The sequence below is a fragment of the Echinops telfairi genome, unplaced genomic scaffold, assembly GCF_000313985.2.
Source record: "Echinops telfairi isolate 266 unplaced genomic scaffold, ASM31398v2 ScPeMD7_1;HRSCAF=3_0, whole genome shotgun sequence".
Lineage (NCBI taxonomy): Eukaryota > Metazoa > Chordata > Mammalia > Afrosoricida > Tenrecidae > Echinops > Echinops telfairi.
Window position 1 is genome coordinate 68,494,255 of NW_022103896.1, and position 23,474 is coordinate 68,517,728.

The 23,474-nt window shown below is 39.4% G+C and overlaps 1 protein-coding gene across 1 annotated transcript in view; it reads left to right on the top strand.

The window, feature by feature from the left end:
- The first annotated feature begins 8,522 nt into the window (after positions 1-8,522).
- The window catches only part of EYA1 (EYA transcriptional coactivator and phosphatase 1), a 170,871-nt gene continuing 155,919 nt past the window's right edge, over positions 8,523-23,474 (top strand). Inside the window, exons 1-3 of the mRNA XM_045285819.1 lie at positions 8,523-8,555; positions 13,733-13,782; positions 15,381-15,508. Of these exons, the coding sequence (XP_045141754.1) occupies positions 15,385-15,508 (124 nt within the window). The 5' untranslated portion in view covers positions 8,523-8,555; positions 13,733-13,782; positions 15,381-15,384. The remainder of the gene's footprint in view (positions 8,556-13,732; positions 13,783-15,380; positions 15,509-23,474) is intronic.

Below are 23,474 nucleotides of genomic sequence, written 5' to 3' on the forward strand. Positions count from 1 at the left end.
GCTTTGTGGATCTTTCAGCAGAGGTGGTCAATGGTAATCATGCAGTGGAGGGCTCCCCTACAGACACTCTGACCTCTTGGTAAACTATTTGTTTTTCTTGTATTGATTTAAAAAAAAGAAAAGAAAACAAGCTAAGCTACTAGCCTGTAACTCCCTCTCAATCAGGATATTGATTTTAAGAAGCTAACACTTTCAAAATAGACTCAGAAACCTCCGAAATACCTTGACTTCGTTCTACTTCGCATTTCAGGTTACCGTGAAGAAGCAGTGGATACTCCCAGGCCCCTATGTTTGGAAAGAACGCACACTACAGTATTTAAAACGGACTCTAGCACCCCAAATATTAAACTACATGAAATAAGCATTTTTCTTAATTATAAGTATCTAAAGACGAAAAAGTGTTTAGCTTTTATTTACATTTTGGCCACAGAGGTATTCTCTTTAAGTTTTTAAACAAACAAACAGAAGCCATTGTTTTCCTTAGCTTGTAGCACACAGCCCATTTCCTCTTTGCTCCACTGCAGACTAAAATAAAATTCAAGGACCCGAGGCAACCCGATCCCTTGCAAGTATGAATCTAGATCAACTTTACAGTAGGGAGAAACCTCCAGGTTGTATACCTATTGACATTGCTTAATAAAAATATCTAGAATAATAGTGCTTCTGGTTGTGCTTCCAATAGCAAGGTGATCGCAGTGCGCTGTGGATTGAGTTACCGATCCTTTGAATTCTGACCTTCTGCTAAAGCAGCTTTAGAGGTCATTCTCTTGTTCTGTTTTCCAATTTGGAAGACTAGAGGGAGAAAAGCTAATGCTGTTTGAAGGAAGGAAAAAACCACTATGAGTTATTAGGTTCAGGTTTTTTCCTCTCCCTTCCTCCTGTCATTCTGTTAGAGCAGTATGAGACCTTTTTGATTTTGAATACTTAAACTTCCAAATATAACAGGAGACTTTGTGTGCATTGTGAATGTAATTGTTTCCTTGGTGAGCAAATCAAGTGTTTATGATGCAATTGCCAATAAGATCAAAGCATATCACACTGGGTAATTGAAATTAAAGGAATGCAAAAGGGAAGAAATTGATATAACTGTGAAGCAAGTTGTCCATATAATTGCTTGTTGTAAACTTAGATAGTGAACATCTCCTATTCATTATAAGAGAAAATTGGGGAGGAAACTGATTGTGGTGGCAATTGTGCAATTCTGCTTGATGTAAATTATGGAATGATATGATATACGTATTACCTCCCAATTAATAATAAATTATAAAAAGAGAAAAGGGGGGAATATTTATGAGCCCGACGTCAAAAAGACATTTGCCTGCTTTATTTTTGTTTGTTTTTTTATAACCCAGAGACGGGGTGGGTGAGGGAATTTCTCCTTATTGGATCATTGCAAATTTACAAAGCCACATTCCCCCAGTACTCAACCATTTTCCTTTTCTGTCGTTTTGGAGCCTGCAAAACCACTTGCAAATATGTTTGTGAGTAACATATACTCAGGTTCATTTTGACAATGTTATTTCAATTTGCCCTTTTTAAATGTGTGTGTGTGTGTGTGTGTGCGCGCGCGCACAGCTATGTATACACATATTTTGGGTATTCCCATGCTCCCAAAGAAGAAGCATTCATGTCAGTGCTCCATCTACTATTGAATGGTGACTTGAAGTAACTGGGGGAAAAAGAGAGAGCAGATTACAGAACAGATGGGTGATGTGTATGCATATTTTTATAAACAAAATTCATAAAGATATACAGCTATGTTGTTTGTTAAAATAAACTAAGAATTCATATAAAACACCTAGCACAGTGCCTGCATATAATATGTGCTCAGTAAATGCATACATCATTCCTTCTTCCATGCGAAAGCCATGGTACCTGAAGAATTTAAAAACTGCAAGCTCAGCTGTTGTGAAAACCAAAAACACAAAGCAAATTTCCAGATCCTCTTACATGTTAGGGGAGGTGCCGTAAAGATTGGTTTTGCCTATGGCTTAGGGAAGCAACCTTAAAGAGGAGACAACCTAGGCTTTCTTGGTTGCTTCATGTCAACAGAAATCTACTTTACAATGTGAGAAAACAAAATAGCTATTGCTGAGATTAAACATGTGCTTCCAAGACCATTCATTTTCATATTTCTGGCAAAGGGAAGAAAAAGTAACTTTGTTAGTCATCTTGGAAAATCAGTTGATTTTAAGAGTCAAACTGTTGGCATTTTATGATGCTCACCTTCCCGACACAACCGCTGAAGACAAAGCGGGTGAATAAGCAAATGCAGTGAAGAAAGCTGATGGTGCCCGGCTATCAAAAGATATAGCGTCTGGGGTCTTAAAAGCTTGAAGGTAAACAAGCGGCCATCTAGCTCAGAAGCAACAAAGCCCACATGGAACAACATATCAACCTGTGTGATCACGAGGTGTTGAACGGATCACTGAAGACAAATGGGTGCATAAGCAAATGTGGCAAAGAAAGCTGATGGTGCCCGGCTATCAAAAAGTATAGCGTCTGGGGTCTTAAAGGCTTGAAGGTAAACAAGCGGCCATCAAGCTCAGAAGCAACAAAGCCCACATGGAAGAAGCACACCAGCCTATGCAACCACGAGGTGTCGAAGGGATCAGGTATAAGGCATCATCAGAACAAAAAATCCTACCATAGTGAATGATGGGGGGAGTGCGGAGTGGAGATCCAAAGCCCATTAGTAGGCCACTGGAGATCCCCTTGCAGAGGGGTCTCGGGGAGGAGATGAGCCAGTCAGGGTGCAATATAACAACGAAGAGAAATACAACTTTCCTCTAGTTCCTAAAGGTTTCCTCCCCACTCCCACTACCATGACTCGAATTTGACCTTGCAAGTCTGGCTAGACCAGAGGATGTACACTGGTACAGATAGGAACTGAAAATACCGGGAATCCAGGGCGGATGAGCCCTATAGGACCAGTGGTGTGAGTGGCGAAACAGGGAGGGTAAAAGGAGAATGGGTAGGAAAGAGGGAACCGATTACAAGGAACTATATGTGACCTCCTCCCTGGGGGACAGACAACCGAAAAGTGGGTGAAGGGAGACGTTGGACAGGGCAAGATATGACAAAATACCAATTTATAAACTATCAAGGGCTCATGAGGGAGGGGGGAGCGGGGAGGGAGGGGAAAAATGAGGACCTAATGTCAGGGGTTTAAGTGGAGAGAAAATGTTTTGAGAATGATGTACAAATGGGCTTTACACAATTGATGTGTGTATGGATTGCGATAACAGTTGTATGAGCCCCTAATAAAATGTTTAAAAAAAAAAAGAGTCAAAACTGGATGCTACATATTTTTTCTTACATCTCTGTCTCTAAAGGCCCTACCCCTTCTTATTCCCCTTTTTTCAAATATATGCCTCTGCCCTTATTATCATTGTTTGACTCCAGAACTGTTGCTCAAAGTTTCTTCTAAGAATAATAGTTTCTTATGTAAAAATTTCCTATAGGTAGTCATTATTACATAAGATAACAAGCTTTCCACCCTACATAAATAAATGGTTCTTATTCCTGTGTAATAACCAATGTAGTTATTAGTGAGGCAGGAAATAGGTTCTATTTTCATATTGTGTTGGTATAAAAACTATAATACTTATGAAAAATAATTTTCCCCGGTACAGTTAATAGTTGGTAATTGCCTTCTTAAATTCACTATTAAAAGCTATTCATGTTGGGGGTTGAATGGAAAACATTTAGCAAAATACTGGTAGACATTCAGTTTGGCAGATTTAATGTCATTCTTAAAATAAATAGAGGATGTTTTACTTGGTTGTGTTTCAACAGAAGGCTACTGGGAGCAGGGCCCTCATTGTGGGTCTTGTGCCAGTGGGAAAGAGTAGGTCATGGAAGTGACCATTCCAAATGCCAGCAAGCATCCTCATTTCAGCCATCTAGACACTGCTCCAACAGGTCCGTAAAGGAACCAGATGGAGTGTCATGGCCACGAACCAAGAGAGAAAGAAACTTTTCTGCAAGGAGGGTAACTGCCGGAGAGCCTATTGGAATGCTTTTCTTGCCGCTCGACTTTGAGCAGTTAAATGGCAAAATTTTGACATTTTCCAGATATTCTAGATTTTGATATTATGGGAGAAATAATCACGAGAATTTTGCTTCTGAAGGAAAAGCATCGGCTTTGACTGCTTATTATATTTTGCAACTCACCGTCCCTTTATTCTTGGGAAGTAATCTTTGTCTTCTAAGCATTGTAGGCACAGAGGGAGAGTAAACTAGGGAACCAGGTGATAGCATTAGCTAGATGCTTAATTCTAAAGTTACCCAAAAGTGTATTAAATGGAAGAAGAATAACCTCTAAGTTCATCTTTTGGGGCACACTTTATAACCATTCCAGAGAATTCTTAGTGTTACTGTAATGGAAAAGAGAAATGGCAGTTTTTGTGTTTTATTCTTTCAGTGTTTATTTGTAACACTTAATTGGATCCATCAACTGTTTACTTGTATTGTTTTAGAAAAGTCCCAAGTCACCATTTAAACTAATCTGAATTCTTCATCTCTTTCCTTGTCCTTTTTTAAAAATAAGATTTTTGTGATCAGACCATTAAATAAAATTCTTTATTAATCTAAATTCTTTCACAGGCCTACATTTTTTCCCCATTAAAATTTGCTGCTGTTTATATGATCATCATATGATTACCCAAGTAGCACTTGCTCCGGAACATAAAGCCTGCTTGGAGAGCGAGTATATGAAAGAGATTGTCTCTTTGAAGGTATTTAAATATTTTGTTAAGAGTTGAATATTTCACGTTTTCTTTTTCCAGATAAAATTATATATTTACCTTTGCTTTAGTGGAGCAAAGAGCAGGACTTAGGTTAGCATTGGGTTGCCAACTGCAAGGTGGGCAGTTCAAACCCACTAGTCCCTCCACAGAAGTAAAATGAGGCTATCTGTTCCTGTAAAGATTTACAAAATCTGGGAAACCCTAGTAGTGTTGTGGTTATGAGTTGGTCCGGCAGTTGGAAACCACTAGAAGCTAGTTCCTCAGGAGAAACACTGGGCTTTCTACTCCCGAAAACAGTTACAATCTTGGGAACCCACAGGGGTCCCTAGGAGTCAGCATGGACTCGCTGTTTGGCTGGAGAGTTTGGAAAACTCTATGCAAGGTCACTCTGAGTGGGAGACAACTCAATAGCAGTAGATTTTTTTTGTGGGGTGGGGGGATGGGCAGAGTTATTCATAGTTTCAGATTTTTAGATTTCTGCAGTCAATCATCAGCTAGTTTCCTATTCACATCTGTCTCAACTAATGGCAAATGATCCTAAATTTTATTGTGCTATGTTTGACTTTATTTTGGGGACACATGGGGCTTTAAAGTATGTGATTTATTATGTTATTAGGTTTGGTAAACTTTTTAGAAATAGCAAGTTAACAGAACACTTCATACTGGGCCCTGTTAATTAAGGGCTTAAATTTTAATCATTTTTTGTCTAAACCAGTGGTTCTCAACTTGTGGGTCGCGACCCCTTTGGGGGTCAAATGACCTTTTCACAGGGGTCACCCGATTCATAACAGTAGCAAAATTACAGTTATGAAGTAATGACAAAAATAATGTTATGGTTGGAGGGGGTCACCACAACATGAGGAACTGTACTAAAGGGTCATGGCATTAGGAAGGTTGAGAACCACTGGATTGACCTAAGTTGTTGCTAATGGTAGTTATTACTAGTTATTAATTATTGTTGCTGTTGCTTGATGCCATCGATTTGGCTCTGACTCGCAGCACCCTGATGTGTAGCAGAATGAAGCCTTGCCTGGCCGGTGCCATCCTCACAGCGCTAGGTACAACATATTTGATATTCAGAAGCGTTTCCAGAGTTGATGGATAACCAAGAATATTTTAAATTCATCTAAGTTTGCATTAAGATAGTGACACTATTTAAAAGTGGTATGTATGCCCCTGGGCAGTGCCAGGAGCTGGCGACTACAACTCTTTGTTACATAGGTAGTTAGGAAGCTGAGCTAAATCACATCAATTCGCAGTCACATTGCTCTCAACGTGATTCTCCTAATTTTCTTCATAATTACAGGCATCATTTCGCTAATAGTACTTTGTTTAAACACTGGACAATAATTCCATTTCAATATAAAAACACATGTAATGTGATCAATTTGATTATAATCTAGGTAAGTCAGTTGTAGAAATGAGTGACATAGTTTACGTGATTATTTCTCACGTTTTGACTTCATACAGTCTGTGGGGTTTGAATTTTGCCAGTATACTTCGTAATGAGAAAAGTAGTATTTTATGCTTACCTAAATAAAATACATTTTAAACTATGGGAATCACGAGTCTAATCAGCTAAATGTGAAGGACTAAATAATGTTGAATTTTTCTAGCAGCATCTCAAATTCTATATTTTACGGAACTTTAATATAAATATGATAGGAAAAACAGTTCATGTGCATGGTGTTGGAGATTATAGGTTGAAATAAATGACTTTAGAAAAAAACCTTCACTCCATGCTGTGTTTTGTTTTCTGCATAAAAAACGTTGGTATATTGCATCACTGATAGTTTTGCTCTGAGAAAGTGCTGTAGGTGGTAGTGTAAGTCTATTTCTGCTGCCTATATGAACAGATCCCAGAGCAATCTACTGCTTTTTGACCTGCTTCCTAAATATGGTAAGATGAATGAATAGCCTCTGAGTTTTTGTCATACTATACAAAATGAAATTCTAGGTGAGGGCACAGTGTAAGCTGTCTCTTAGATTTGACCTAAGAGAGCTCTTTTCTGAGTAATTTAGACTAGCATCCCTTCGAAGGGGAGGGAGTGATGTGTGTGTGTAGCGTTTGGGCCATTAGAAGCTTGTTTCCTTTGTATTGGAACAGCGTTTAATTTACAGATTAGCAAGGTGAAGGTAAGACTGTGTCTATGGTTTGGAAAGATGTCATAAAATAATTTATGACATTACAGTGATTTCTAAAATGTGATTTCATACTAAGATTAGAGCCTTCAAAAAAAAGAGTCTGCTTTGTTGTTCTTTTTATTTTTAAAATAAAAAGACCAGATAGACTAGTATTACCGGCAACAAGGAGATAACTCTAAGGCAAATCCAATAGCTGTGAGGATTTATCATGAGAGTACAAAATCAGTTATGATGAATAAGTAACATTAAAATAAACATTTGTATTCCAACTATGGCAGAGGGCTTGCAGATTCAAGTGCAATGATTAGTTACGCAAGCCATGCCTTCTTTAAATATTTGAAATTAATACAATGGTTAAGTCATTAATTTTATAACTGAAGTCATTTATTTGCATAAAACATGATCGGAAGTAAATATCTTAAATGGAAACGATAATTTAGTTGTCATCTGAGGCGCTCAGTTCTCCAGGTGAGCACTGTACTAACTTCCGCCCAGAAATTCCGACTTCTGTGAAAAATGGAGTCTACGTAAAATGAGTCTTATCCTCCCCAAATAAATTAAAATATGAGCACTGAGCATCATCTCGCCCATAACCAGAAAATGGCTCATGTAAAGACTTGCCATTCTAGACCCCACGCAGCAGCATCACCCAGGCGTTAGTTTTCCATGCTAATTGTCCCAGGTTTACTTTGGTTAGTTTCGCCTTCCCCCCACCCCCTCTCTCTGTATTTACTTAATGCAAATGGTCGATCTAGGTTTTATTTCCCCTGCTCCTGTGAGTGGGTACCGAGGAGATAACTTTTGAAAAAAAAAAAAAAGATTCCCCACGTTTCAAGACCTGGGGGTGGGGTGGGGGATGTGTGTGAAGTTTGGAAAAGTGTGAAAGATAACGCAGAACAACGAGTGCCCCAAGATCTTCATTGGGAGCTGCTGTAGCCAGAGGATGTGTGTTGACAGTGCCTGGGCGACGTTATTCTCCCACAGCTGTTTATTCAGAGAGCATGGGGCGCGTTCATTTACATAATAATTTTTTTTTTTTTTGGTAAGCAGCAAGCCTGAGTCAGAGCGGTGCTCCTTTCAATTGTTGCATTTAAACCAATAAGGCAAAGACAAGAGAATAGCTGTGGTTTGCGTTGCAGAAACCCAACAAAAAAGCCCCCAGGCTGCCTGGGCAGACCGACAAGGCTGCGCAAACAACCCCGGGATGCGATCGGGCCCTTTCTTTGTCTGGGGTTCACAGATGCTCTCTGCTGCTGCTCTTTAGTGGGCAGCGCGCGGGGCGCGAGGCGGTGGCTACACCGAACGGGGGGAGCTGATGGCTCCGAGCTTTGGGCGAGAGAGAAACTCTCCAGTGCCACTTCCGACGCTGAGCCTTCCTGTTGCAGCCCGCCCCGGCGGCTTTCCTGCCTGGGGAAGCCTTTGCCCTCCTTCGCTCCGCCACCGGAGCCCGCAGCGGCGACCAGAAGGCTGGCTGTCCCTTTAGCCCTGGCTCACCCTCCTGAAGCGCTCCGCTCCTAGAAGCGCTGGGCTCCCCGGAGAGCTCCCAGACCGCTTGCACGTCCTTATCTGGGAGCCAAACTATGTCAGGAATGGACGTTTGCTCCAGCACCGAAGTCCAAGGAGCGCATTAAACTGGTGGATGCCGCAGATGGAAGCGCTGTAAGTACAAGTCGACTGTTTGGAAAAAAATGTAGTGACTGGCAACAGCTGTCCTGTGGGCAGAGCCCAAGATAACAGGAGTACTTTTATTATTGTTTGCATTTGTTTTAAAATAAAAACATCCTGGCAGGGGAGAAGCGATGACACTTTGTACCTCGTGCTTTATTTAAGCACGGTGTTCTGTCAGAAGGACAGTATACTTAGCCTCCCCACCTTATCTGAGCGATTTGAATCATTGAGAGATAATTACATATTAATTTTGTTAACAATTACTCGTGATGCAGTGCATATAAAAGCGATGGAATACAGGGCCCTAATCTCGTAAAGAGAATTCTCTATATATCAGCTGAATGGCTGTACAAATCAAATATTATTTTTGATATTGAATAAAGAGTTAATGGATCTATGCATGATAACACATCCATAACTTTTTCAGCACATTTCAGGTTGGTGTAGGGAAATGAGGAAGGAATTAACATATATAAAGGACTAGAGATAACAAAAATAAATCAATGGTACTTTGGTAGGGAAGGAAATCTTTTTTTTGCTTCAATAAACAAACTTCCCAAATGCTATGTTCAATAGGCTCATCTTCAAAAAGTGGCATAATCAACACTAACCAAAGTAATACATGTTTCACTTATTGACACGTTATATGGTTAGAATGGATCTTGACGTTAAAAACTAAGACTCTGAAACTTTTGGCATTATCATTGGTCGTTCAAATCAGTAGATGAGTTGCTAATGATTCTTGGGTTTTTATTTCTTGGGAGGAGTTTCGGAACACATTTAAACATAGCATTTCCAAGAATTCCTATATTTAAAACTGTCGTTGAGTTTAGAAAACCTATATGGCTTTGTTTTTTTCCTATGACCAAAGGGCATGATATTTGGGTACGGAAGCCCTTCAGATAGCCTTCGCTGTTTGGGATCCTCTTTTGCAATGTATCTTTCAGAGTAGGTATTATTTTGTTGGTGATATGCCTGGGTGACTCTTCCCTCCCGCTGCCTGGAATCTGAGGACAAGCTCACATGGATAGTCATGCTTTTGCATTATCCAGTATTTGGTCTTTGCCTCTCTCACTGCTGGAGTTCTCCGAAGGCCCAGTGAGGTCAGTGAGCCAGTGAGCAGCTATGGATTTTCAATCTTGAAAATTCTTTGCGGTGACAGACGTTGAAGTCTCATTGAGCAACTGTCCAGCTTTGCGGGGCCAAGGGAAGTCGACTGCTCTGTGAGTTTATTACACATGATAAATGATTGTTCTCATAAAGAAAATTTCCATTTGAATGGGAACGTTTATTTTATAAGACTATATTGGAGAGAAGAACACAATCGCCGGAAGTATAAAACCACTTCTATTTACTCTGATCCCAAACGCATTTCATCCAACATTTAAGTAAAAGTTAATTTGGAAAGGAAATCATCGATAGCTTTTGTTGAATCCATGTGGCTTAAGTAATTATTCCCTGTGTTCATGGACCATTGTATTAAACTGAAATTCTGATCATTTTCTTTAACCAAGATCACTTCAAAAAGTAACATGGTAGGGTACAGATAGAAATCAGCAGTACTAATAAATAGAGCATACATTTATGGAGTCTTTGTTGAAGAAGGAAATAATCGCATTAACATTTTTAAGATGCCACCTTTTCTCTGGGAGGTCAGTTGGATTTTAGGTGTAGGTTTTTATTACAACACTGATCACGTAGTTGGACATTTGATTGAGGGAAAGTTTTAGCAAGACCATATTCTGCTCAAAAAACAGATCTGTGCTTAAGGCCTCCCCCACCTCCCATAAAATTCATTCTGATTAGAAAATTGCCATTGTCTTTGAGATTTGGGAGTCCCCAGGTTGATCTGTGGTTGGGCAAAACTCACTTGCCTGCCAACTCTATTTATTTAGATAAGTTCAGTACTTTCACTTTGAAAATTTCTTTTCAGTTTTTTTTAAAGTTTTAAATTATAGTCATTTTATAAAAATTGCTTCTAGCAGTCCAGAAAGCCTATGGAAAACCCATAATTTAGACAAGTACCTACACTTTATTTGCTCTGTGCTGCAGAGATTTAGAATCCCTTTCCATTTACAGTTTACTTTTCACAGAACGTTATTAACTTTTTGGCTTCATACATGATCTTCTGTCAGATGCTTTTGATTTGTAATTTAGCAAAGTATAATAAACAGTGCAAAAGTCATGAATTTCCCTCTGCATCCTGAGCTCTGTGGTAGGGAAAATGTGATAAAATGTGTACCTTAAGTCTTGTTTGATGATCTCTCAAAGCAAGTTTGCCTTCTGGAAATAATTTCTGGGGTTGAAGAGCATGGTATTAACAGATTTAATGTGGCTATTCAATGGATTGGCGAAGTACTATGCAAGGTTTAACAAAATGAGAGAGACAAATTGAACATCAACAAAAGTTACATCTGTGAAGAATTATAAATTTAATTAGAAAAAAGCCAAACTTAAAAGACCTCATTAACTAATCAGAAGTCAAAGTTACTAGTTTAGGAGTCTTGCATTTAAATTCTAAGAAGTTTTGCTATCTTTGTGTGTGTGTGTGTGTGTGTGTGTGTGTGTATTTACAACTGTCAATGTGCTACTATAAACATTCCATATAAAGAGTTTTTAAAAGTGTTCAAGTCAAATGACCTTATTGTAATATAAGTTGACTATACATTGATGAGAAATATGTTTTGCATTCATAAATGCATTTATTTTTAAAATACCAGATTAGGGGAAGACACGAAATACACTAACTTTGTGGATATAAAGCAGAAAACGTGAATTTACTGAATGGTTAATAATACTTTTCTGAAAGCCATGAAATTTGTTTCTCTCTTGAATGGAAATGCCCCTAATTGATTAGCTTTGAAATGCTTTATGGTTTTAAACCTTGTAAACAGAAACTTCTATAGAGATTGTCCAACATTAGAGAAAAGCCACACCAATCAGAAATAGGTGTTCTTTTTAGATAAGTCGTTATAAGAGTATGTTTGCTTACTGCCCTGTAATCTTGTACTACACATAAAAAACTAAAAGCATGTGAAGTGTAGCATTTTGTAAACTGTAACTAATTTTGCTCACATCTGTGTCTAATTGTTGTCTGCATTCGCATTCTTGAGAGTAGATTTATTTTTCCTGGACCATGATGTGGATTCAGCTGACCGGCCTAAGTGAGGATTAGTTGTTTTAAAGTTATTTTGATTAAAGAGTCATTTTTAAATACAGTAACATACAACACATGGTTTAAATAATCATCTAGACACAAAAGAATATATCTGAAGTACACTTAATGAAATGAAGTTCATGGATGTGGACTTTCAAAAATCATAGCGTATGAAAAATCTCAATACAGACGGTATCGAGCCCAACAGAAAAGAAATGCGTTGTCCTAGAAATGTATTTTTCCCCCCATGAGGGAAGAAATCATCTTTACTCATGTAAGAGTTTATCATTACATTTATTAACAACTTGACTTTAGATTTTAAATCTGATAGGTTAACTCCCAACATAAGCATAACTGCATTCTGGAACTTTATAGTGAAGATAAAATGTATTTTCAAGATGTTGCTATCTAGCTAATATTAAAATAGGAGTGAATTTTAATATCTTACAGAAAGTATGCTTTAAGTAATTACACAAATTAAACCAAGAGGCTTCTTAAAACCCAAGTTGGTTCTCAACGAGAATTTATTCCAGGTGTATGAGATAAAGAAAAAAGAAAACTGCCCTTGAGGTAGATTGCTGGAGTTTTTAAGGGAAATCATTTGACTCTTGAGAAATTCATTTTAACAAAAATCATAGAAACCCGTTATCGCACTGACACATCTGTAGGCATTAAAATTAAATTTTCATTAATACTCTAGCATCTTTAAAAAAGTGTCTACCACCCTGCACACATTATAGAAATTCATACATAGAAATCCCGTGTAACATTACCCCGGGACATTTCGACATTGATGATGCTTTAGACTTGCCAGAAAGGTAGTGTTTCTGACTTTCATAAATCATAATGAACAAATAGAGAGACTCAACAGTTTCGCTGGATGTTGTTGGGTTGCCTAACCTTAATGCCGTCGGAGCTGCTTCAGCTCGCATCTTTGACCTGGCACCATAGTAATGTCAGTTTAAGTTGATAGAAAATGCACACTCCGAATTTGGAATTCGCAGTCACTTCAAGTGTTATGCCGAATGTCCTTTTCCTGCCGAGGCAGAGACGTTTAGCCTGACTTTGCAAGCCAGCCACCTCCCTAGCCCACCTGAGTCTGTACTGCCTGCTGGCAGTTAGGGACAGTGACTCCCCAAACCGACACCTACAACCGTGAAGTTCCAGAATGCAGATTCTCAGAGAGACAAAAGTGACTAATGAGGTGAAGGTGCCACCTTGATTATTAAACGACCCGTTCCCTCCCAGGTTTCAAAGCTAGAGCATTAACAGACAGACAGACAGACAAAGCCACCTTTTCTGTTTCACTGGGGGAAAATGAATAAACCCTGAACTTTCAATGGCATGGGTCTAGAGCACATGGCTCCACGATGTCCCAGAAAACTGGCCTGTGCCAGGGACAGGGTGTCCAGCATTACCTGAAAGCTGCCCAGAAACGGTTTGAGTGCACGATAAATGACAAATAGTCGATGTAGAAGAAAATCGCAGTGATAAGGATAAGAAACTGTCAGGAGTCAAAGGGGTGGGCGGAGGTCTATTTCAGCTGGTGATAACAGATGAAAGATCTTCAGAGGCTGGTGTAGCAGTACTGCTGGAACTCCTGTTAAACACACTCAGTTTGTTAATACTGATTTTTTTTTTCTTTCTTTCTTTCCCCAAACACCTTTTCCAAGCTGCCTGGGCAAGGCTGCTTTACATGTTGATTGGGGGAGGGGTAATCCTGTTTGCAGCTGTCATAGGGCAGTGATGAATCACTATCCCCGTCATTTGGCTGCCTCCCCCCCTGACCCCCCCCCTTGACAAGGGGAGGAGGATAGACCTGCAGGAGGAAACAACAGTTGAGACTCAACTTAAAGACAATATGCCTTTCACTGCCGCAGGATCCTCCTTTTCTCTTTTGGTTAAAAGAGAGCATTGTCGTTCTCAGCCATGTGCTCTGTGTAATTAAGACCTGGCAGAATAACTGAGGCAAAGTAACAACAGCTTCTAATTTTTTGCCCCCTGGTCACAGGTGCAAACATCTCAAACCAGTTCAGATGTTGCTGTTTCCTCCAGTTGCAGGTAAGGATATTATTGATATTTGGCATTTTGGGAGCGTGCCTTTCTATGACCCAGATCTATTTTTGTCTAGAATTTCTTTATTCCTATTAATAGCAACAGACTTGGTTGGAAATTACTTAACAATTTATCTGTGTGTGCGTGTGTGCCTGCTTGTCAAAATAAAATTGTACGACTGTAGCAAGGGAGCGGTAGCCTTATTTGGAAAATGATTATGGGTTATGGTTTCTGGTGTTAGGAAAATTGTGACTGTGTAATGAGAATTAGGAGAGAGAAATTGCATTTTAAACCATTTGCAGTTTGAATTCAGGAGACTTTGGGAGCAAGAAGAACTTACTTTGGAAGTCAAATGGTTCATGTTGAGCACTTTTAAAAACTGCTGTGCGCAGTCCTTTGAAGTACTGCCTCCAAATTAAAATGACTGTAACTCTTATTGATGTGATGGGGTGTGGAGCAAACAGCATTAGTAACATAAGCCACCACCCCCCTTTAAAATAAGGGAGGGGGAATGAAGTTTAAGATAAATTGAATGAGATTTAGAATTTCAAACAAAAACAAAACTTGGCTGTCACAAAGCAGAACACCAGTGTGTAGGTGTGTGTTTGTGGAGACTGTAAATAAATTCTCTCCTCCGTAAACAGAGCACTGTGTATAAATGGACAGTGCATGCCTGGTAACTCCCCTACCTGTTGGGGAATTTTTAGTTGCGGAGTCTAAGAAGTTTCAGGGGGTAATTTCATTTGTTTGATGGGGTTGGGGAGGGATGGAAAAGAAAACTGTGGGAGTCGAATTGTTCTTACTTCCCTGAGTGACAGCTGAGATGTGCCCGTGTGCTAATGCTCTGCGGGACTGGCTGAATGTTGGTCTTCTCCCTTTTCAATTGGGCACGCTGTATGTAATCCACAAAACAAACAAGTGAGCCGCCATCCTCATGTTTTCATGCTGCATTTGTTTCAAGGGAAAGAGAGGAACAATTAAGTAGTTTCCCAGAGTAAACACATAGCCCAGGACCATCTCCTTCCCTGTCACCAGACTACAGGCTTCAAGTCTTTCATTTGGTTTGGCGACCCATTAACTTACAAGTGGGAGGTACATTCTAAGGAAGGACCTAGTGCGAATTTAGTAGATGAAACTGATTCCCTAGGAAAGTGATTTTTACATTTCTGTTGTGGGTACATGCTTACATATTTGTCTTTTTGGAAACCAATGGCTTTAGCTTTCTCATGCGTACAAAGAAAAGCATGACTGTACTTTGAAAATGAAGGTAGATGTAGCAGGCTCACCTTGGATCTTGTGACTGGTGCTGTGTCAGAGGGTGGGTGGGAGATGTTTACAGAACCCCGCAGAAGTATGTGGCAGAAGGGCTAGGACCAGCGAGCTCTCTTCAGTATGCCGACTCCCATGTATTTGGCGGATAGGTGAGGCACATGAAAAGAAACCTGGAGTCCAAATGCAAGAGGAACGATTTTGAGTCTGAGAAAATGGATACAATGGAACTTTTGTGCAAGCGTGTTTCAGAGAAGGTGTCAAGTCGTTAGCGCATTAAATAGTGGTGTGATGAATTTGGTACATCTGTCCAACGGAAGGCTTCTTGTCTTTAGGTCTATGGAAATGCAGGATCTAACCAGCCCGCATAGCCGTCTGAGTGGTAGTAGTGACTCCCCCAGTGGCCCCAAACTCGATAACTCTCATATCAATAGTAATTCCATGACTCCAAATGGCACCGAAGGTGAGTGTCTGCCCTCTGACTGTTGACTTTGCACCTTGTTTCTTCATCAATCCCACTTTGTTATGAAGTGGATATGCGTTCACTTGTTAAAATCCATGAAACTCCTATAACTCCTACATGCCTTTCCCTTGTAGGTAATGTGATGTATATGCTAGTATTCACTTCCGGATAGATGATGCATGTAACTACGTGATTGTAAAGTTCCACCAGTAGAATGGTTCTGTTGGGCACATATGCATATGTGTGTCTGTGCATGTAACTCTGCAGCATTTTAAGCTGCACAAGATCAATTTCCATTGTCTTGGTATATGAGGAATGAACATTTTGAATTGTGTCCTTCATTTCACTCTCCCCTTTGTTACTAAATAGATCCAAATTTAGCTGTTTAAACACTAGATTAGATTGGTTCTAAATGTCAATGAAACTGTAGTGTTCTTTTGGCTCTTATCAAAATAGAAACAAGAAGGAACTTAGTGTTTACAAAATCCACCTTATTTGGAAGATATACACCAAAGTTATTTACTTTTTAAAGGATTAACTAGTCGACTTTAAGCACAGTACTATGATAATTATTTTTATAAAATTAAGAAATGTGAATTTAATGTAAGGAGAAATGTTGGTTTTAATTCACATATTCCTAAGTCTAGATGTGCCTCTTTCAATGCTGTATGCCAAGCATGGTTGTATGAATTGTTAGCTATTTTTCACACTTTGGTTCTACATGCATTTTTAACACTTCAACAGATAGAAGACTGTATTTTATATTATATGGGATTTTTTCTTTAGGTTTTTGGAGAATTTCTTCTTCACAGATAATGCTTGTGCCTAATTCATTGCTTACTAAACTTGGTCATTACCTTGCTTAACGTACAACCTTAAGTTTTCCTTGAAGTTCAGTGAATTATATGCCCGGAAGTCCATCTACAGGCAAAACTCTTAAGCATTCTTTCCTCATCACCATGTTGCTCTCTTACCACTTGATTTTTAAGACAAATAAAGCTAAATGCTGTTATATTATTGTTTGTGTGGTATCTATCCCATTCCAACACATATTAATGATGCTTTTGGAAAATATTAAAGTTATAAAATTGATAACATATCTTAATATTAAATTGCTTTACTCGAGTAAGATCACTTCATTGTTTTATACCAACAGTGGAAGATTTGCATGTGTGTTTTTTGTATGTTCCTTTTAGAGTAAACACATTCATTCCTACTGCTTATGAAAAGTAAGCACTTTGCTGGTCTAGCAAAAGAAGTCATCTCTTAATAATGTGCCTTGGCATCGAGCACTCCTTTTCTCCTCATGGAGACAGGCAGTTTAAACAGATGCAAGTGTCTTCTAGAGAAGCACCTTTAGGGTCTGGTTCACTCTACAGAGCAAATCGCATGCACAGTCTTCTCTTCCCCTTTTGGAATTTCCCTTTGGGAGAAACCCAGACAACTGCACATGGCAGGCGGGCTGCGCTCTGTGTCACAGGCCACTGCAGCTCAGAGTAAAGGCGGGCCCTGCAAGTAGGAGCCTGCAAGTAGGGCCCTGCAAGTAGGAGCCCCTGATGGGACTGCTGGAGGGAGCAATCGCTTCAGCCGTTCACAGTCATCTCTGTTACTGCAATCTCCAAATGAGGCGACCATTAGAGAACGTTTTGAAATAAGAAAGACAAACGATGATTAATTGTTTGGCTTGATGAGCTTCACCCATACACCTGCTTAGGAATAATTAGGAGATGATGACCTACTGTTTGGATTTCGTATGTGAAGACATGAAAGAAGCTTGAGAAAGTCTCATTTTCTCATCATTCTACCGGCAAATCATTTCTTGCAAAATTAAGAATCACATAGTATTCTTCATTAGGGTATGCTTTAGGGACTGTCCCCTGGGACTGGCCTGGGGGAGTGGTGTGTGGCTTGCTTTTGAAGTGCGTGTGAAGTAATAATTGATTTTTGAATATTCACCTTGAATAACCAGACTATTTTCATGGTGAGGAGCATTGTACTTTATAAGGTTTGCTTTCATGTCTAGATTAAGTTCAAACTACAAAATACTTTAGATAAGCATGGAATCTGTGAAACCATTCAGTTGGGGAAACAACAGTTATTGCTCATTCTCAAAGCAAACTTAATTATCTTATGTTTGGGAAACTAGTACTCTCCGACAGTATTTCATACAAGTACACAGGTACGCGCCTCACCCTGGCTTCAGGCATGCTTTATTGCTGTACTTGGAGACAGCTGTGGTTCTTAGAAAGTGAAATTACAAGATATCAATATAGATCATAAAAGAATAAGTGGAATTTTTAATCAATCTGTTGGGATATTTCATGTTATATTATTTGAAAATATGAGCTCAAATGTTCTTCATCATCTATGGTGCATGCCTACTTAAATGCAAATAATATCAGAGAAGTTGTACTGAAGTCTGTGAATCCATTTATACGGGTACACGGTATATTGGAGTATATATATCCCCGAAGGTGCTTATTTCCTTTCTCTTGAGCACTAAGATTCAAACTGGCTAATTCATTAACATCTAGCAAGCATTCCTGGGATATAGTCATTATGGATTTAAAATGTTTTCAGTTCGTTCATAACTTCCTTCATTGAATTGGAGGAATGGAAAACAAAAAATTCATTAAAATTTAAAATAGCCTTTAAAAACATCAATTACTTCCTCTAAGTCCACAGCAAAGATGAGAAGTTGTAAATGCCATGATTTATATTTCAAAAACGTATCTACAGCACAATTGGACGTAGTCTCCTTAATCATGTCAACAAAATTTCCATTTGGTTTTATTTGATGGTTGGCCCTGCCTGCATGCATACAGGTTGTCTTCTCCAGCTCAGATCTTTTGTTTTTTTTTCAATTTCTTGCCACCACTTGTCCCTATAATGAGGCTAAGAAAACATGAAAATCTCCTGTATCAAAAACCATCACTTCATCTGAAGAACAAACAAGAAGGGAATGGAATGGCGAGGCAGAAAATATTAAGTTTCTTCTTAGGTCTCTTGCCAAATTATCATAAGACTCGGTGTTTGTAGGGTTTGTGCTCATAGGCCGGTGCCTATGTTCATGGTTCATCTATGGGAGAAAGACAGACACTGAGCTACAGCCTCAATCAGTTACTGGGCTTTATATTTTTCTAAAATGAAATGCTTTTCAGTTAGAATGGTTACGTGCATGCTTCATATTTCAAAACTTTCAGCTATTCACATGTTTATAGTTTTTTTCAAGCTCTCTCTGAATTGTTATCATTGCAGCTGACTGTTAGTTTTACCTGGTTTCTATGTAGCTGTGAAATAAAAAGAATAAACTGACAAAACACAAAACAGCATAAATGAATGCTGGACTTGCATTGAGAAAGAATTTGTTAGAAGTGACATGGTTCCAAAAGAATTACTGAACATTTTCGTTAGTCTTAAGTAGTTAAAGCTCAGCCTGGGGGAGATTAATGTGTGGCTATAAAAACACCAACCGTGGCCTTCCTTTTAGCTGTTTGTCCTAATCGTTGGGGCAGTTAGTCTTCCAGGGCATGTGGAACAGACGCGTCATATTAACAAGCAGTGTGTCCGTATGCTCCTCTCTTAGACACAGACATTTTGGTGGTGGTGGTGTGGGCGCTATTGGATGACTGTTAACGGGTCACACGTGAGAGGATTTCCAATGTTGGGGCATTTTGACAAGTCTCTGTTTAGCAGAGGTTTGGTGTTGATATTTGTGTTGTTCATGTGTGAGAAGTAGTTGGGAAATGTTCTTTCAGGACAATTCAGGGACTGTAGCAGTAAAAGGATATTTATTTACGTACCTAATTAAGCCTTTGTTTGCAAAGCAGTCATTCTTTCTGTCTTTGTTTTCTCTGGTTGTCTGAAGTCCATGGGAGCCAACGGTTGGTCAATTCATAGATGACTAGTTTGAGTGTTTATTTTTGCTTGTCTGTGAGGATGCATAGGGGTGAAAAAGAGGTGTGAAGGAACGAAATTAAGAATGCTGAAGGTTTTCCTATTGTATAGTTAGATTCAAACGCAAGAAAAAGCCTGAACTTGTCCTAAAACAGGTAACCTTATCTTGAAGTGACTTAAAATCAGATGCAGTTAAACCTAACTACAATAAAAAAAAAAAAATAGAGTTTCAGGAATTCTGATGGCAATTCAAGTACTAATTTTGAATTGGCATATCAGATTTCCAAGAGGATAATCTTGATAAATCATGAATTAGGTGACTAACTCTTCAGCCTTTAAAAATTTAATTGTATGTTGCATATTTAAAGGTTGTTATCTTAATTCCGTTTTGCATGTATGTGAGGAGCTATTTTCCAGTTCTGTCATTTTTGCAAGACATAGCTCACAGACAACGTTTTATATTGGATTTCTCTGTCTCTCTCATTTTAATGTAGCAAAATGTAGTTGTGTCCAGTTAGGCTATTTTTGAGGAAGCTTACCGAGATGAAATATCTATCACTGGTGAATGCATACAAAGTTAGGGTTTGAGGCTGCATTTTCAAGGCTAAACTTATATATTTGTGGTCAGATATTCCGCTGTCGACAGAAACAGGGTAATCTCGTCTTATTGTTGTTTACATTCTGCTCATGATTTGGTTTCTGGAACATTAAGGGCCATTGAGATTAAAGAAGTTCCTGAGAGATGTTTTTTTAGACTTGATTTGTAGCCACCGAAAGTGGCCTCTTCTGAATGCCCCCTCAGCTAAGCACACGAAAGAATGAGGAAATAATTGGATTTAATATTTGCCATACATATGTAAAGTGAACATATAATACATATAATTGTCACATGCTTACTATTGATTAATAATGACAATAATGGCTTATGTTTATGAACAATTTATTTTAATCAGTGATGACCAATCTCCATATTTCCTTTCAGTAATCTTGAGAAAATTCTGTTGAGACAGCCTGCATAATCATTAAGAGACTGGATCAGACTATCTGGGTTTTAATCCCAGGTCTCTTATTTAGCTGTCTGAACAAGAAGCTTCTGTGTGCTGTGTGCTCACCTGTGGAGTGGAGATAGTAACAGGCTCACATTAAGCTTGCTTTCAGCAGGATACCTAAGATTCGTAGCTTACACGGAATCTAGAGGATGCTCTCTAAAGAGATCTAAAGAACAGTCACCTCTGTAGACCCAATCCTATTTTACACACAAAACCACCTGAGTCTTGATGACCTATATGTATGGTTTGTCCCTGGTACCATGGGCTTCTGAAGTGGTATTTGAATCAAGTCCCAGCTGAGTCCATAGCCTGAGTGTTTAAATCACTGTGTTATTATATGCAGAGAATGTGTGATTCTTAGCATTAGCCAATGCCTTTTCTGATACCTTCAGACTCAATACTGGACTCTTTCCTGCCAAGTTGGCCCCTCAGTGACTGGAGTGGGCCAATCCCTAGCTGGCAACTCAGCTGGGTACGAACCAATGGCAGAGACTCTGATGACAACAGGATTTCATTACGAGGATGACTCCCCTGAGACAACCAAACTCCAAGTCCTTGTGAGGGTGAGCGTGTGAGATTTCTTCCTGTGGGCACGCTTGCACAGCACATTGCATCAAGAGATTAACATTGAGGGGATTGTCTCTTATTAGTTTCCAAAGGTTCAGACTTAATTGTAATTCCATCAGTCGTCTGTCTGTGTTCAAGCCATTCTGGGATCAATCGGAGAGGGGAAGTCTCTGCTTTTCATTATAATCGTCATTATTCTATGCACATTCGGATTGGAGCAGTATTACTGTGAAATTAAAAAAGCGGTTGCAGTTTGCTACTGCTCAGAGTCAGTGTTTGGTAACTCGAAAACTGTTGGTAAGTAGATGATAAATTTGGTTGCATTTCCCTTGACCTTTAGAAACCCTGTTATGTCAACCAAGCAAAATTCTCCTGGCATCAGGCAGGGGCCCCAATGAAACTGTCAGTTCCAAAGATCTGGGATGTGAGCATGTCTACTACATTCTAATAATCCCCAGTCTTAGGGGTTGAAAACAATTGGTATGTTCTAGAAATAGCAAGAAGGTATCAGAGGGGCTAGCGATCTTGGTGTTCTAGTGGTTATGTATTGTGTTGTTAACCACAAGGTCAGCAGTTCGAAATCACCAACCTCTCAGTGGGAGAAAGATGGGGATTTCCCCTACCATAAAAATTCAGTCTTAGAAACCCATAGAGGCAGTTCTACCCTGTCCTAACAGTATGACTGGAGGAGAAAGAGTGACGAGGGGGTACAGGAAGGGCAAAGCTGAAGAGACTAGTAGAGTGTGTAGTTTGACACATATCCTCGGCTCTAGTATACAGAGCTAACTACACAGAATGCTCTGTATACTACGCATGCCCAGGGGATTCCCCATAACCAGGCTCAAAGTTTCTGGAGAGCAAGTTTCCGAATAAGCTCTAGTTTGGATGTGGACAGTTCCCGCCTACTCTTAATAGTCCAGAACCATAGCATCTCTCCTTTGGCTGGGAACTTTGTAGAAGTAGAAGTACATCTCTCTAAAACTGTCCTATCTAATTGGGTATAAACCTTCGATCTCTTCCAAAGAGGTGTGCAATCCTTTCATGAGGGCGGCATTTAAGTCCATCTTATCTCTCTGATCATGGATTCCTGCTTTAAGGAATTCATAATTTCTTACAGCATCCGTGGATGTATTGGGGTGGTCAGCATGTAGACATCGTGCTGTGTTTGTGTATGTATGTGTCTGTGTTTTCACCTCGTATACGTGGTGTAAGGATCAAGAGGCAATTTATTCTTTGAGCATAGCAGTTAATATGAAGATACACCTATTTCACCTTAATGATGGAATCTACCCAAGGTCAGGGTTCTTTCTGGGCCTCTGCTGAGGTATGCTCAACATATTGTAATTCCTTCCACTTCTTTTATTTAGCTCCTGCTTTATTGTGGCTGCCCTTTCACGTACATTCTGCTGCCCAGCATGGGCCCTGGCTCTCTGCTTCTGGTTGCTGACTCTTTCCTAAAGGCTTCTTTCTAGAATAAGCTGAATACTTTTCATAGAGAAAAACACACAAACATAGCAGTGTTTCCAAAGTAGGTCATACGGCCCTCCACGGGGGTGCTCGAGCGACCTAGGGAGACTGCACAAGCAGATACCTACACTTTATCTTGGATGAGAGACTATTGTAGGAAAGTTTTAATAACCAGGGGGATGCTGAGTAATTGTTTGCCCTCTGAAAGGTGGCCCTATGCCAAGTAAGTTTAAGGATCTGGGTGCTATGGTCATACAGCAGTCTGCAGTGACTATCATATATTGCCTTCTGGGAAAGAGAAATGAAGTTTTGAGAAGTTAATTAAGGATTTATGTTACATTTTGGAACCCAATATGGTCTATAACTGAAAGCTTCTTATGATTATAGACACACTAATTTTGTGGATTTTTGTAGTTTTACCTCATGCCCCCAGTATCCCATTACACTCAAAAGGTAGGCAAGCTACCAAACACGTCCCAAAGAGGACTGTTGATGTGCTCCTTGGGACACAGATTGGAAACTTTCTCTCATGTAAAATGCATAAGAATCTGAAGTGCTTACTTGGTCATTGCATGACTTAGTAAAAAGGGGAATTTTCAGTGGGTAGAAAAGGTTTTTGTTTGTTTGTTTTAATCAAATAAAGGATATGTTCTGAGTCCTTGCAGTGCTTTGGGCACATCGAGATGCCTCCTAGACTTTATTTGATTCTCCAAAATGACCCTTGGAAGTGCTATTTTGCACTGTGCTTGAAAAAGTTCGAGCAACTCGTCTAAATTTGCACAGCGTTATTAACAGCTAGAGAAGAGGGTCCAAGTCACAGGTGATTTGGAAGTCTACTTTCTTGGTACTCTAGAACATGAGCTTGATTCTCACTGAAATATTTTGTGAAATGTTTGCTACTTGAACTGGGAGATTAACCCAAATGGAAAAAAAAAAAAAAAAAAAGGCTGGTGTGCTTCTGCCAAAGGGATCAGTTATCAAGCATC